The 16610-nt window shown below is 44.8% G+C and overlaps 2 protein-coding genes across 9 annotated transcripts in view; both read left to right on the top strand.

Annotated features, from left to right (window-relative positions):
• Positions 1–4218: 4218 nt before the first annotated feature.
• Positions 4219–16610, top strand: part of GPRASP3 (G protein-coupled receptor associated sorting protein family member 3) — a 39109-nt gene continuing 26717 nt past the window's right edge. For 5 of the 8 annotated variants that reach the window (XM_037988746.2, XM_073013507.1, XM_037988743.2 and 2 more), the window contains exons 1-4: positions 4256–4301; positions 4573–4633; positions 10575–10862; positions 10993–11127. The gene's annotated coding sequence lies outside the window, so the exon portion shown is untranslated. Of the gene's footprint in view, positions 4302–4572; positions 4634–10574; positions 10867–10992; positions 11128–16610 lie in introns of all 8 variants that reach the window. The other 3 variants (XM_073013508.1, XM_037988744.2, XM_073013509.1) reach the window with 2 other exon arrangements.
• On the top strand, positions 4627–7775 carry GPRASP2 (G protein-coupled receptor associated sorting protein 2). Its single transcript, XM_037988739.2, has one exon. The coding sequence runs from the start codon at positions 4907–4909 to the stop codon at positions 7421–7423; it is 2517 nt and encodes an 838-aa protein (XP_037844667.2). The 5' UTR covers positions 4627–4906; the 3' UTR covers positions 7424–7775.

Raw genomic sequence — 16610 nt, 5'->3', positions numbered from 1 at the left:
ATATATATATGGAAGAAAATGAACCTTGACTCCTGCCTCACACAACACACAAAAAATAAATTTGAGACAGATCATAGATTTAACTATAGAAGTTAAGCCACAAAGCTTATAGAAAAAAAAGAAAGAATTTCTTCATGTCTGGGACTGTAGGCAAAGGTTTCTAAGAGAGTGTACATAAAATAAATAGAACTTGGGGGAAAGTCAGCAAAGAAAGGCTGAAAAACTATTTCAAATTAAAGTAAACCAAAGAGACACACCACATTCAGTGTGTACACACATATTTGATTCTGGGCCAGGAAAGAAAATGACTATGAAGGAACTTTTGGAACCAACTAGCAGTGTGTGAAGAGTTTATAATTTAGATAATAGTGTAGTAATAAGTTGTATCAGGCCAGGCACAGTAGCTCACACCTGTAATCCCAGCACCTGGACAACAAGAGTGATACTCCCTCTCAAAAACAACAACAACAAAGGAAGAAGAAGCAGAAGGAGAAGAAGGAGAAGAAGGGGAAGAGGAAGAAGAAGAAGAAAGAAAGAAAGGAAGGAAGAAGGAAGAAGGGAGGAGGAGGAGGAGGAGAATAGGGTTCCCTTTTATACCTGGGAAGTATCAGTGGTTTCAGCAAAACGGAACTTTCTCCAAGATTACCTATAAGGGACATTAAAAAAATCACTCTCCTTTAGGAAGCAAAGAAGAGGGAATTGATGTTTGTAGTAGATCTTCCCAGAGACTGATCCACGGGTAAAGAAAGTCAAGGGGAATAGACTTCGTCAGGATGGTGAGTGTATTAGGTTCATACTGCTGCTTTAACCAGTTACCACATACAGAAAGGCTTAAAATAATACAAATTTATTATTATCTTACAGTCCTGGAGGCTGGAAATCTGCAAAGGGTTTCATCACACTAAAATCAAGATGTTGCCAGAGCAGCTATCCCTCTGGGATTTCTAGGGAAGAATCTGTTTGTCTTTTCCAGGTTCTGGAGACAGCCTGTATTTCTTGGATCTTGGCTTCCTTCCATCTTCAAAGCCAACAATGGCCAGTGTAGACTTTCTCATGGTGCTTCAATCTGATATTGTGTCCCTGCCTCCCTCTTCCACATCTAAAGTACCCTTGCAATTACATTGGCCAAGATAATCCAGCATAATCTTAAATTAAATTCAGCTGATTAGCAATCTTAATGATCCTTTGCCAGGTAATATAAAATGGTACAGGTTCTGGAGAACAGGACATGGACGTCTTTAGGGGACCATTACCTGCCAAACACAATGAGGGTAGCATCTAAATGAGTTTTCAAATGGACAGCAGTAACAACATCAACTTCGTATTTAACCACATTGTCTGTCCTATGCAGGAAGCAGGGAAAGGAGGGGCTCAAGATTAAACGATGAATGTGGGGGCGATTCAAAAGGAGCCAGGTTGCTTTGTCTCGGGGAGGGGGGTGCACGGTGGGATCCTCTCCAGAGAATGACTGCTGAAACAGCAGGTAGTTGTGGCAGGTGGCTGAGATCCAAGCTGGTGCGAATACCAGCCACATTTCCACACTGTCAAATGTCATGGCAAGAGAAGACTTGACAGGGAACTGAAGAGGAGCCAGGACCATCCCTACCTGGTGCCATCAAAGAGAGAGGACTGTTATGACCTCCTGCGGGTCCTGACAGGGAGAGGTCCTCTTTTGGGGGCAACTGTGGGGACGGTGCAATGCCAACGTGAGCCACTATTTGAAATGAGAAAAAGCGGTGTGGCAGAAAGAAATGAGTCTGGTGCAAACCAGTGGTTGGTTTCCTAGGGTTAGAGGTCTAGGTCTACCTTCTTTTAGAGGAGGGGCAGTGTTGAGGCCTTGATGGGAGCCCCCTGCCCCGGAGTTCACTTAAGAGCAGGTGTACCTTCCTCCCCTGCGTGGCTCCACGAAGCTGGGAAAGAAACGCACAGGACGACCACCCTAGAGCCCCAGGCCTGTATTGCCTGAAATCGCCTCTCCCCTCCCACACTGCAGTGCTGACACCCCCTTTCCCATTAGCGTCCAGGAAGGAGGGTGACGGGACTGGGGAGAGACAGAGGGCAGACACCCAGCAGTCCTTGTGAAGGGGGCTGTTGGGGCGGGAGTGCAGACATATCACTGGGCGGTTTGGTATCCATCCGCTGTTCCCTCCAGCGCGGCTCTTCCAGACCTCGCGATCCTGTCCTCTGCCCGGGCCCCCAGCCGCCCGCCAGTCCCATATATTATAGCAGCGCCAGAAATATGGTAGTGGTCGCCACGTTAGGGTCCGCGGGGGCCTCCTGAGGCACCCTCGTGCCAATCCGCACACTCAGGCTGGGGCTCATCCTGGCCCCGCCCACCTCGGGGTCGGAACTACGGTGGGCCTGGGAGGGGGCGTCGAGCACTTTCGCGCCGTATCCCTCCGCCCCCCTTCCCGACACCCTCGCGGCGAGCGGTTCTTGCCGCATCCTGCGCAGCCCCTGCCTACTTTGGTGCAGAGGCGTGGGGGGCGGGACGCGTCTTTGCCATTCGGATCGCGGGGAAAGAGGTGGCTCCAAGTGAGGAGCCGCCAGAGGAGAGCTGAGGAGAGGAGGGGGAGGCCGACGACCTGGGCCCTGGGCCTCTGAAGGCAAGTGCGCGTGCTTGAGGTGGGGATCCGGGTTGCGGGGGTGGTCCGGCAGGGTGGAACAGCAGGCAGCCTGCCCCGCGGACCCTGACAGCTTGGCAACGAGGAGACGATCCGGTGGGAGCCAGGCGCTTGAGAGAGGTGCGCAGTGCTCGAGATCCCTGGCGATGGGGAGGCGGTGACCAGAGCGGGCCGGGCCAAGGGCTGAGGGGCTGGCTTGAGAGGCACCGTCAGATCCTTTGGAGGAGAACCGCGCTGACCGCTTCCCAGCCAGCTTTGCAGGCGCCCGCGCCCCGCCCTCGACCGTGCCTGTGCCCGGAGAGGGCTGTGGGGGAGGCTCCTGCGGGAGAAATGGCGGAGCGGGAGCCGTTGTTGGGGGCGCCGAGGGAAGCCGGCGGGTGTCGGCGTCCCGGCTCTGTACCCAGTCCGCGGGAGGTGAGCCGCGTTTGCTACTCCGGGCCCCGATTCCCAAAAGGGGCTTGTGGGGCTCCATGTCCTGGGTGCCTTCCCTTCCCACAGGCTCCAGGTTGATGTCAAAGTCTTCTGTCTGCGCGGTAGGTCTGGCATATTCTGACAGGACACAGTGAGCATCTGTAGAGGAGAGACTTGAGATAAAGGAAGAGCACGAATATTGCCTGGATTTCTGGAGGTGTGTGGGGATGGGGGTTGGGCGCTAAACACTGACTGGGGACCCGAATCGGGGTAGGGGACTGTGACCAGAGCAAGTCCGGCGTCCAGGAGCACCTCATAATCTTCCCCTCTCTAATGGCGCTTCCCCCGCCTTCCATCCCCACCTACCTCCCCCACTGTCCTAAACTGGGGGCACGAGAGGGTGGGCTTTGGAAGGAGGGGTGATGAGGGAGACATACTGACAAGTACCAATTCACAACCTGTTTTCTAGAATATGCGGCGCCCTTCCCCCATTTTATGCTGCGCAGAGCAAGGGGATGTGGCGCACCTAGTGGTGAATGCTCAGAATTGGAAAAGGGAGTAATGGGAAGAGTATGACGTCAAGAGAAGGAGTTGTTATCTCTGGAACCTTGAAGCAAGGCCCAAATAAAATGAGAATATTCCACCAGCAAAACCCCGAATGTTGAAAGACATACCAATAATACGGGGACTCATCCTTGGCGTTGGTCTGTCTACCAAGTGCTCTTCTGCCACCTCTGATATCCTGACTGTCTTACTTTTTCATGTGTTTGTCCATAGGCCTAATTTAAGGCTAGCCAGTTCTGCAAGAAAGGCAAGGAGGAGGAGACTGGCTCACAGCTCTGGAGGTTGGTGAGAAGGGGGAGGGGGCAATGTAGGGGACAGTTGGAGACAGAGAGCATGGCAGGTGGCAGATCCACTTCCACTTGTAGTAGAAGTGGCGGACCCACTTCTATTCTGCCGGGTTTGCACAGTGCCAGCATCCTTTTTATTTCTTGCAGGAGACACGAGATAGGTGTAAGTTGGGTTGTGACTCAGAAAAAACCGGAGAGCAGGGACTAGGATACAGGAAACCATAGATACGTTGAACCCTTGAATGGGAAGAGATATATTTGTCACAGGGGCCAGAGTGCTCGCCTACCTACCAAGCACTCACACTCCATTCTGTCATTTATGTTTACTTGTCTGTAGGACCCCCTTCTGTCGGCTGTGGGGCTTGACACCACTTGAACAAGAAAAGGAGGGGGAAACTGCACCACATCAGTGAAGGTTGGTATGAGAGTGGGTATGCTTTTGGGTGGGGTAGTGGAGACCAGCATGGGTCTGGGAGTGATTAGGGTCCAATCTGGGGGCTTATTGGCCCCTCCCATTGCTGACATACTTTCCCACCATTGTTGGACCTGTTTTGTAGCAGGCAGCTGGTCCAGAGAGACTTTCTCAAAGCCCAGCTGTCCCACCTAGCATTCAACATCAGTCTCACTGCACATGGGGTGACACAATTGGAAGAGACTCAAAGCCTCATTTCATTCTCTCTCCCTAGATCCACCTCCAGTGGCTGCTCTGCTGGTGGTGGAGTTGCTGCTGACAACCACCCTCAACAGGTCTGCACCCATCCAGGAAATATCTGTCTTCCTTTAGCTTGGTTGTGCCTGTTCTACACTCAATCTGTATTATTGAATTATTGACTGAGACTGTGTTTGGGAAGGAGGCTAATTGACTACTGGACTGGATATTGACTCTAACTTTTGTTTCAAAGCTTATATCCTCAATCACCTAAAGATCAGAGTGTGAAGAAACAAACCTGTGACAGATCTGTAGTTAAGGTTTAGACTGCGGGAGGAGTATATTACTGGACTTCCTTTGTAACTTGTACCATGACTGGGGCAGAGATTGAGCCTAGCGCCCAGGCCAAGCCTGAAAAGAAGGCTGGGGAAGAGGTTATCGCTGGGACTGAGAGAGAGAATGATGTCCCTCTGGTGGTCAGACCCAAGGTTAGGACCCAGGCAACTACTGGGGCAAGGCCCAAAACTGAGACCAAGTCTGTGCCTGGGGCAAGGCCCAAAACTGATGCCCAAGCAATGTCTGGGGCAAGGCCCAAAACTGATGCCCAAATAATGGGTGGTGCAAGACCCAAAACAGAGGCTCAAGGAATGGCAGGAGCTAGACCCAAAACTGATGCCAGGGCAGTAGGTGGTGCTCGTCCTAAAACTGATGCCAAGGCAATCCCTGGAACAAGGCCCAAGGATGAAGCTCAGGCATGGGCCCAGAGTGAATTTGGGACTGAAGCTGTGTCACAGGCAGAAGGGGTGTCCCAGACTAATGCCGTTGCCTGGCCACTGGCCACTGCTGAGTCTGGATCAGTTAATAAATCTAAGGGCCTGTCTATGGATAGAGAACTAGTCGATGTGGATGCTGAAACCTTTCCTGGCACCCAGGGTCAGAAAGGAATCCAGCCCTGGTTTGGACCAGGGGAGGAGACTAATATGGGGTCTTGGTGCTATTCCAGGCCCAGGGCCAGAGAGGAGGCCTCTAATGAGTCTGGGTTCTGGTCAGCAGATGAGACCTCTACAGTGTCTTCTTTCTGGGCTGGAGAAGAGACAAGTATCAGATCATGGCCCAGAGAAGACTCCAATACCAGGTCCAGGCACAGGGCTAAACATCAGACTAATCCCAGGTCCAGGCCCAGATCCAAGCAAGAAGCCTATGTTGATTCCTGGTCTGGATCTGAGGATGAGGCTGGCAACCTATTCTCCTTCTGGGCTGGAGAAAATACCAGTAACTTGTTCAGGCCCAGAGTCAGGGAGGAGGCAAATATCAGGTCCAAGCTCAGGACAAATAGAGAAGATTGTTTTGAATCTGAGTCTGAAGATGAGTTCTATAAGCAGTCCTGGGTGTTGCCTGGAGAAGAGGCCAATGGTAGATTCAGGTGCAGAGACAAAGAAGATCCTAATACCGCCTTGAAACCCAGGGCCCAGAAAGATGTTGATGGTGATAGGGTCAAACAAGAACCCAGGTTTGAGGAGGAAGTCATTATTGGGTCCTGGTTCTGGGCAGAAAAAGAGGTCAGTTTGGAGGGTGGAGCTTCAGCAATCTGTGAATCTGAGCCAGGAACTGAGGAGGGGGCCATTGGCGGATCCACGTACTGGGCTGAGGAAAAGTCCAGTTTGGGGGCTGTGGCCAGAGAAGAGGCCAAGCCAGAGTCTGAAGAAGAGGCCATATTTGGGTCCTGGTTCTGGGACAGAGATGAGGCCTGCTTTGACCTAAATCCCTGTCCTGTGTACAAGGTCAGTGATAGGTTCAGAGATGCAGCTGAGGAACTTAATGCATCCTCCAGGCCCCAAACCTGGGAAGAGGTCACTGTTGAATTCAAACCTGGTCTTTTTCATGGGGTTGGCTTCCGATCCACAAGCCCCTTTAGAATTCCTGAAGAGGCTTCTGAAATGCTTGAGGCAAAGCCCAAGAACATGGAACTTAGCCCAGAAGGGGAAGAGCAGGAATCTTTGCTTCAGCCTAATCAGCCTGATCCTGAGTTCACATTTCAGTATGATCCTTCCTACCGGTCAGTCCGGGAAATTCGAGAGCATCTTAGGGCCAGGGAGAGTGCAGAGTCTGAGGGTTGGTCCTGCAGCTGCATACAATGTGAGCTGAAAATTGGTTCTGAAGAGTTTGAAGAACTCCTTTTATTAATGGACAAAATTCGGGATCCTTTTATTCATGAAATATCTAAAATTGCAATGGGTATGAGAAGTGCTTCTCAGTTTACCCGAGATTTCATTCGAGATTCAGGTGTTGTCTCACTTATTGAAACCTTGCTTAATTATCCATCCTCTAGAGTTAGGACAAGTTTTTTGGAAAATATGATTCACATGGCTCCACCTTATCCAAATCTAAACATGATTGAGACATTCATATGTCAAGTGTGTGAAGAAACCCTTGCACATAGTGTGGATTCCCTTGAGCAGCTAACTGGAATAAGGATGCTTAGACACCTCACTATGACTATTGACTATCACACACTGATTGCCAATTATATGTCCGGGTTTCTCTCCTTATTAACCACAGCCAATGCGAGAACAAAGTTTCATGTTCTGAAAATGCTGTTGAATTTGTCTGAAAATCCTGCTGTGGCAAAAAAACTATTCAGTGCCAAAGCTCTTTCAATATTTGTGGGTCTCTTTAACATAGAAGAGACAAATGATAATATTCAAATTGTTATTAAAATGTTTCAGAATATCAGTAACATTATAAAAAGTGGAAAGATGTCCTTAATTGATGATGATTTCAGTCCTGAGCCGCTTATTTCTGCATTTCGTGAATTTGAGGAGTTAGCTAAGCAACTACAAGCCCAAATAGACAATCAAAATGATCCTGAGGTGGGACAACAAAGTTAATATGATTAACCACCCGCCGCTGATGAGCCTTATGTTCCCAAAGAGCCCTGAGTAGTGCTTTGGTGTTCACAGTCTGTTTTTTTGTTGTAACTTATATTTTTTAATGCTTATGTTAACTTCGTCAAACTCTTGTTTTGAGCTGGATCATTTTGTGGATGCCAAATGAATATCAAAACTGAAAACACATTTGTTGATATTTTTGTCTTGCTGTCCAGATTGCGATATTTTTCAGTATTAAGCTTTCAGTGAACTGTGTCACCTAAGTAAGCTACCCTGCTATTTGTTGTTTAAATATATGGTTCTCTATTTGAGTCTGTGTTTTCAATAAAGTTCTATGTTTAAATTGGCATAAGTGACCCTTCTTCAGTTTAAGAACCATGTATAGATACATCATGTGCACTTACAAACATAGGTAATTATTAGTATGAGAAACATGCGCTCATTAGAAAATTCCGTTCTTGAGCTAAGAAGGGAGAGATTATTGTGGGCTCTGATACTTGAGGAATGCTTCCGAGAAGAGGGACCCATTTAAATTGGTCAGGATAGAACAAATTTGTCAGGATAGGAGAGCAAGACAAGTTGCCGACCTGCTTGCCCAATTATGAGCCTTCCCAACAAGCAACCTAAAATTAATACTTCTTATAGGACCCATTTAAATTACCATCTTAGCCCTGGGTAAGATAACACAAATCATTAGATTGCTCTTGGAAGTGGGCAGTGGTGGTTTGAAGAAAAGTGTGTAATTGAATAATCTGTTTTGGTAGCATGGATGAACCCAGTCTGCCTGAAACAAGTAAAAGGAGTTTGATGAGAAATGCAGTTAGAAAGTTGAGAAGAGGCCAGTTTGGGAAACAGAATAAGCCAAATCTGCATATTTAACAATTCAAAGTAAGGTGTTACTTCAATGCTACCTAAACGCTGAAAGAGTAGGATAGCACAATTAAATGGAATGGGGAATATGATTTCCTTTATATGCCTAGACAAAGGAAAGTGTTAAGGAAATACCATGCAGCCATTGAAATGATTATGTATGGATAGGTTTATTGACACAAAAGGACATTAATTATTTTATATTTGCTGAAACAGAGAACGTGACATGTATGGAAAATTAGATTCCATTTTTAAAACATCTGTAAATGTACACAATTCCTATGCAATTTCAATATGAATTTCTAAACATTTCACAGTCTGGAATAAAATATATACCATGTTAAAAAAATGCTTAGAGACAGGCGTTGGGGAGATAACAAACATTAATAAGACAAATTAAAATATTAATATGCTTACATTTTGTGTCGAGTTATAGATGAGCATGCTGGAAAGGACACAATTATATAAATGAATAAACTATAAGTGTTAAAATATGGTTAGAGATAATATCATTTAGCAAAGTTGTAAATGAATGAGCTATCAGAAAGACTAGCTTTTCATAAAATGTTTTAAAGACAAAAATTAAAATTGGCTGGGAACAGTGGCTCATACCTGTAATCCCAGCCCTTTGGGAGGCCGAAACGGGAGGACTGCTTGAGCTCAGGAATTCAAGGCCAGCCTGGGCAACATATTGACGCCTTGTCTCTACTAAAAATACAAAAAGTTAGCCCAGCATGGTGGCACGTGCTTGTAGTCCTAGCTACTCAGGAGGCTGAGGTAGGAGAATCACTTGAGCCTAAGAAGTTGAGGCTGCAGTGAGTCATGATCACACCACTGCACTCCAGCATGGGTGATGTGAGTGAGACCTTGTCTCAAAAAAAAAATAAAGTAAAATTACCAAGGGTGGGCCAGGCACGGTGGCTCAAATCCCAGCACTTTGGGAGGCTGAGGTGAGCCGATCACTTGAGGTCAGGAGTTCGAGACCAGCCTGGGCAACATAGCGAAATGCTGTCTCTACTAAAAATACCAAAACTTAGCTGAGCATGGTGGTGTGCACCTGTAATCCCAGCTACTGGAGAGGCTGAGGCAGGAGAGTCGCTTGAGCCTGGGGGGCAGAGGTTGCAGTGAGCTGAGGTCGCACCACTGCACTCCAGCCTGGGTGAGAGAGCAGAACTCCGTCTCAAAAAAAAAAAAAAAAAAAAAAAAATTACCAAGGGTGTTAAGTTTAATATTAGTCTGTTCATGGTACAAAAATGGCACCTTTTTCACATAATTATTACTGTAAAAAACATAACATTTCCTTTTGAGGTGACAACAGAGTTCTGGAGCTAGACAGTGGTGATGGTTGTACAACATTGATAATGTACTGGGTTGTATACTTTAAAATGCTTAAAATGGCAAATTTTATGTTATGTGTATTTTGCCACGATAATTTAAAAAATGACCACACCATACCTTCAGTCAGGAGAATTGGAAAAGACAGGGATATATGTTGGTTTGGAGAGGAAATTCAGACTTAGGAGAAATATCAAATGTTTTATTTTTAGACATGACAAAATTTTTTTTTTGTCTCAGAATGCTCTAAATTTTCAAAGGTAAAATTACAAGTCATGTAAATGTAAAAAGAATATGTGAAAGATTTTTCAACACAATTAATGAACAACTGCTAGGATTAAGAAAACAGTTGAAGGGTATATGTGTATATACAATATACACAATATGAAGATATAAACAAAACATTGAATTTTATAAACACATAGGAAATTAATAAATGTTAGAATAACACTGCCAGGTTAAATACAAAACTAGTTAATATCTTACAGGGCAATAAATTGTAATATTTAAGGTTATCTATTGCACTGGACATAAATCATTTACATATCTATTGAATAAAATATCTACATGTTAACATCAGTATCTACAGAGTTGAAAAATAGGTAAATCAATAGACATCCCAGCACTGCCCTGAAATGACATCCAGTAACTAATGGTGACTTTACCTAAGTTTTGTATAATTTTTCTGACAGTGCAACATGCTTTTTTTTCCCCACCTGATCCTAGTTTGGTAAGGTACATGGAAGTGACAGTTTTGCCTCCCTTTGCAAACCATAAGTTTTAACAGGGATCATCCTAGTGGTGCAAATTGGAGTTTGAATTTTGTTTTGCTTACTACCATGTTTCAAGACAGATCCTGTGTGTGTTTTAGTATGTCGCTTGAGTCGTATACAAAATATTAAAAATCACTTCATTTCCCAAATCCTCATCGAATGTTCCTCGCCAGCCAAGTGGTCCTCCAGAGCAAAGCCCAGCCTTCCTTCCAGCTGTCTGGCCAAGGAGCTTCAGTGTCTTCTAGCAAGCACCCCAGAGGCAGAAAACTGTCATCCGTGGTACGGGACTGCGGCGAACAAGCTGACTGCGCAGTCACGTGGGGCTGACGGTGGGTCATGTGACCAGGCTCTGGATTTGGCCTGCCCAGAGGAGTGATTTCTTACACCCAGAAAGGACCTGAAAGGCGGAAGACACCTGTGCTCCGCAGAGCAGAACGTGGGAGGAACGGCGGCATATTAAGGTAGGTAGGTGTCTTTCCATGCTGCATCAGCCTGAAAACTAATTTCTCAGGCGACCGGAACTACAGCATTTGTTGGTAAACAATCCCTCAGCCAACCGCGAGCGTCTTAGCTGATCTGTCTTTTGTTCAGGAGCTCAAGAAGCAAAGAGTCTACCTGCCTGACTCATTCGTGTAAAGGAGCAGCGGTTGCTATTGGAGGAAGTGGGTGCAAGGAGGGCAGATGCCATCCCTAAGAGGTGGTGACTGAGACTAGATGCGGGTGCAGGTAATGCCTCGGATCCGCCTGCTCCCTCCTACCTTTTGAACACCCTTATCCCCTCATCCCAAGGCTCCCAGCCCAGTGAGTGCCCTGTGTTTGTATGTGTGGGTGGGGGAGGTGGGCATATGGATGGAGTTGGCTTCAGGGAAGCCCAGAGCGGGGAAATGGTGAAGTGACAATTCGTGAACATCTGTGGTGCTGGATCAGGAAAGGCATGGGTGGGGATGGGAACCATGGGCTATGCATCCGCACTCATTCTACTCTGTGTCTTCTTACTGGCAGTATTCAGGCAGTGGGGATGGCTGATATCAGCTCAAAACTGGCAGAGGGTGGAGGAGGGCAGGAGAAGGGAACACATACATCTGCCTTTTACTGCAAGGCTCCAGCTGACTGGGGATGCAAGAGAGGAATGAACCTCAATCCTGGCAGTTCTAGGAAAAGGAGGAGAAGACATAGACTCGAGGAGAGGAAACCTAGATGCTGTGGGCCCTTCACCTAGGATTTCTCATTAGGATACTCCAAGCTTCTCGACCCCCAACGGGATTCCTGGATCTCAGCCCCATGCAGCAGAATCTCATTCCCATTGAGGGACACAAAGTGGGTTGCTGCTCCATGTGACACTCTCTCTCCCTGCTGTCTTGGGCCTCAGAGGAGGGTCTTTCTGGGGAGCACCTACAGAAACTGCTTCATGGATAGTCTCCTAAGTTCCCCTCTGCATACCCTTTGCCCTCTTGTGTTGTGATCTCTGCTCATTCCTTAAGATGTGTTTCTTTGGTCCCATCCCAGGTAGCAATCCCATGGTAAGTCCTTGTCCTCTTTCACATTGAGTATCCTCCTTTCCCCCTGCCCCATGCATCCACTGGGTACCAAGTGAAAGAAAGTGGTTCCTCTACCCACAATACTTCTGGCACAGAATGTGTGGATTTTTCACACCAAGCAATTCTCCTATTCTTTGAGGACACCAGTTAGGTATCCTACAGTTTAATTCAATTCTGACACTACCCAGAGTTAGTGCAGACTTCTCTGGTTAAGGGCTCATTCCCGTAAGACTGCCCTCCCCCACTTCATACAGCAATCACAAGTAATGGATCTCCATGTTACCCACACTTCTGTCTGACTTAGCTCCCAGTTGGGAGTTCCCACAACCCCCTCCTCAGGTTCAGTAATTTGCTATGAGGGCCCACTGAACTCAGGGAAACTCTACTTCCTATTACTGGTTCATAAAGAATATAAATTAAAAGTCAGATGAAGAGGTACATTATGGCAAGGTCCAGAAGGGTCCCAAATGCAGAAGCTGCCATTCATGTGGATTTAGGGTACGCCACCTTCCCAGAATATGAATGAGTTCACCAACCTGGAACCTCTCAGACATTTGGGGTTTTTATAGAGGTTTCATTACATAGGCATGATTGATGAAATCATTGACCATTGGTGATTAGCTCAATCTTCAGCCCCTCTCTTCTCCTTGGAGGTCAAGGGGTGAGGCTGAAAGTTCCAACCCTCTAATCATGCCTTGATCTTTCTGGTGACCATCCATATCTTGAAGCTATCTAGTAGCCCTCACCCACCAGTCATCTCGGAGCATTAAAAAAGACACCTATCACTCCAGAGATTCCAAGGGTCTTATTGTCAAGAGCTTGAGACTAAAGCCACTTGTTAACAAAAGATGCTTCCGTTATCCCTATCAGGAAATAGCAAGGGTTCTAGAAGCTCTATGCCAGGAATATGGGACAAAGATTTATGGTTACCAAAGGCTGGAAAGGGTATTGGGGATGGGGTATAAAAAGGAGTTGGTTAATGGGTACAAAAACACAGTTAGAAGGAATATGATGTAGTATTCAGTAGCTCAATAGGGCGCCTATAGTTAACAATAATTATTATGTATTTCTGTGTAATTAGAAGAATAGATTTGGAGTGTTCTCAGTGCAACAAAATGATAAATATTTGAGGTGATGTATATCTCAATTACATTACACATTGTATGTTTATATCAAAATATAATTTATACCCCATAAATATGTACAAATATTACATATCCATATAAATTAAAAATTTTAAAAAATTTAAAAAATAACTCATTTCAAATTTCAATCAAAATAAAAAAGATCAAATGCTTATTTCTTCATATATCACAATACATACAAAGTCAGTGTAAGAAAGTGTTGCTAGGAAGAAATTACTTTTTCTAATCCCACTCCTATTCTTATGTTTATACCAAGTTCATAGAGTTGAAACTATGTTGTTCTACTGCTTTAGGCCCTCCTGTTTAGACTTAAAATCTAGGATAGATACAAGGCATGTGGGGAAAATCATAGGTAGAGATTAGTCCCCTACATCCTTGTCTCCTACCCTCTCCTATTATTTTCTTCTCTTTACTTTCCAGAATTCTGATAAAATAAATACTGGGGCCAGCATTCAGCTTATGGTTTTCTACTCAAGCTGTCTTGTCTCTTGTCTCTGTGTTTTTTCGAGTATGTCAACAGAGAAGACTTCAAGTATGGTATAGTATAATAGAGAATATAGCTGATCTTTAGCCCTAGTTTCTGACACAGAGCTTCAAAAAACCTTGGGATTTCCTGTGTGACAGGAGTATCTTTGTTATGCTAACGAAGTGACTTATGGTGGGCCCCTAGATAGCTTCAGGATGGGGACTGGTCACCAGAAGGACCAACCATATGATTAAAGGGTTGGAACTTTGGGCCAGCTCAACCTTCAGGGAAGGTAGTGAGGCTAGGTATTAAGTTCAGTCACATAACCAATAGTTTAATCAATCTTGCCTGTGTAATAAAACCTCAGTGAAAACTTTGAACTTCAGGGCTAAGTGGAGCTCCTTGGTTAGTGAACATATTGTTCTCTAGGTAGAGTGATATTTCCTGACTCCACAAGGAGAGGGTATGGAAGCTTTGTGTCCAGGATCCTTTCAGACCTTATCCTGTGTGTATCCTTAAATGAAACTGTAATAATAAGAATAGCACTTTTCGTGAGTTCTGTGAGTTGTTTCAGTTAATTATGAAACCTCATAATGTCATGGGAACTCCTGAATTTATAAGTGGTCAGTCAGAAGGATGGGTGGCTTCCTGAGAATTGGGGCTGGTATCTGATCTAAAGCGGGGGCAGTATTGTTGGGGATTGTGCCCTTAAACCTGTAGAGTCGAATGCTAACTCCAAGTAGGTGGTTTCAAATATTTGATGTCAGAACAACAGTGTAATTTTCCCTAGTTTTGGCAGCCACACCTAGATTAATATATGTAAAGCTTACCTTTGCTGTATATTCTACATCAACAAGTTAAAATAAAGGAGGCAGACCCAACAGTGTATTATGGGTGAAAAAAGCAGTCTGTTTTTGTGACATGTACCTGTAATTTAGATAATTTTTAAAATTATCTATGTATCTATTTATCTATATCTATCTATGTGTCTGTCTGTCTAATCTACCTATACATCTATCCTGTCATCTTTTTTTTCTTATCACAGCTCCCTTAGCCTAGAATTCCTGTTGTGGGTATTGCATTTATATTTGGAAAACTTCAAATTGTGACCTGATTAAATACTTCTGTGCCCCAAATGTACTCCAAAGCAGATACTTAAACAGTTTATGCCTGTAGAATTTTTCAATCTCAGCCAAAGAGCAGGGCGACTGGGGTGTGTGTGTGTGTGTGTGTGTGTATCCAAGCAAGATGATGATTGCCTTTGTTCTGACTTGTAGAGGGTAGAATCCTTCCTCAATTCTTTTTCTGGGGTGTAATTGAAATAAAAAATGCATCATTCACTCAGGCCTCTTGTTCCTTCTCCCTTTTTTGATAAATATTATGGGCTACTTTATGTAATAGAGGCAACTTCAGATGTCACCTGGCCTAAAATGTTGTGAGGGGATAATATCAGAGTGAATATTTCATCTGTCTAGTCTGGACTTTTAGCAGCCACTAATTATCAACTCTGCCCCCCAATTTCAAAAGAGCAACCTTCAATGGGATGTAATCTATAAACTACCACCAGATTTTCTATCAAGGCTTTCAAGACCTTGCACCCTTTAATACAAGTCTGCCTTTCTATCTCCATCTCTCATAACATTCTTCCAAGTCAAGGCTAGGACTAGAATGAAATAAAGAAAGAAGCTCTCACTCTCAAGTGCCTCACACTACTCCAGGCCTTGCCCCACTTTGCCTGCAGTCAAGCCCCACTGGAAAATCTGTTGTTTTCCCAACTGTACTATGTGCTTTACTACTTGTATGCCTTTCCACATGCTGTCCCTTCAATCTTCAATGTTCTTACCCTTTTTCTCTCTACGGCAAACATCCTTTTGGGCTCAGTTCAAATGCCAGGGCCTTTTTGAAGTCTGATACCTCCTCACCCTTATTCCTTGCACCTTGGTAGGAAGTAATTCCTCCATCATTTGTACTTACACAATATTTGCCACTTGTTTCTTTTTTTTTTTTTTTTTGGTTTTTTTTTTCTTTTTTTTTTTTTTTTTTGTTTTTTTTTTTTCTTTTTTTTTTTTTTTTTGAGATGGAGTCTCACTTTGTCACCCAGGCTGGAGTGCAGTGGCACGATCTCAGCTCACTGCAACCTCCGTCTCCCAAGTTCAAGTGATCCTCCTGCCTCAGCCCCCCTGGTAGCTGGGATTACAGGCACACACCACCATGCCCAGCTAATTTTTGTATTTTTAGCGGACACAGGGTTTCGCCATGTTGGCCAGGCTGGTCTCAAACTCCTGACCTCAGGTGATCCACCCGCCTTGGCCACCCAAAATGCTGGGATTACAGGCATGAGCCACTGCGCCCAGCCCACTTGTTTCTTTATACCATGAATCAGAGTCTTTTTTTTTTTTTTTTTTAATGAATAACGTAGAACTAGTGTTGAGGAACAGGTAGCATAGAGAAAGAAGTTTGGACTCTGGAAGTGTGATTCAAACCCCAGTCTGTCTGACTGCAAAGCCTGAATGTTTACTACTTAATATTGTGTTAATATTAAGATTTGTTGGGTGATTTCTATGTGCCAGGGTACTCTACTAAGGGCTCTAAATGTATTCACTTATTTATCCTCAAAACAAGTTTATGAGGTAGGTGCTGCTATTGTTTCCATTCTATATATGAAACTGAGGCACACATTGGTTAAGTAGCTTAGCCAACCTCATATAGTTTCCATTCTATATAAGGAAGCTGAGGCACACATTGGTTAAGTAGCTTAGCCAACCTGACTGAGTCGGTTAGCAGAAGAGGTGACATTCCCACCTTTGTGGTTTGAATCTGGAGCTGATGTGCATTCCTTCTATGCTATGTCTATATTCCTCCAGTGCCAATTATCACTAAAAGCTTCCATAATCATTGTAACTGTTTTTACAATCAGATCTTTTGTTCCTCAAAGCTTGTAGCAAAGTATTTATCATAAAGAAATGAAATCTGAATATTGTTAAACCTCCTGTCCCTTATCCTTCTTTCCCTGTTTATCAGCCTATTCCACCCTTTCCTTCCCTCCCAACCCAATGTCCA

The sequence above is a fragment of the Chlorocebus sabaeus genome, chromosome X, assembly GCF_047675955.1.
Source record: "Chlorocebus sabaeus isolate Y175 chromosome X, mChlSab1.0.hap1, whole genome shotgun sequence".
Lineage (NCBI taxonomy): Eukaryota > Metazoa > Chordata > Mammalia > Primates > Cercopithecidae > Chlorocebus > Chlorocebus sabaeus.
Note: the sequence above shows the minus strand (reverse complement) of the source record. Positions and strands in the feature narration are given on the sequence as shown.

What these genes read in the sequence shown, in the direction of transcription:
- GPRASP2 (XM_037988739.2), top strand. Translation starts at nt 4,907, where the DNA reads ATGACTGGGGCAGAGATTGAGCCTAGCGCCCAGGCCAAGCCTGAAAAG.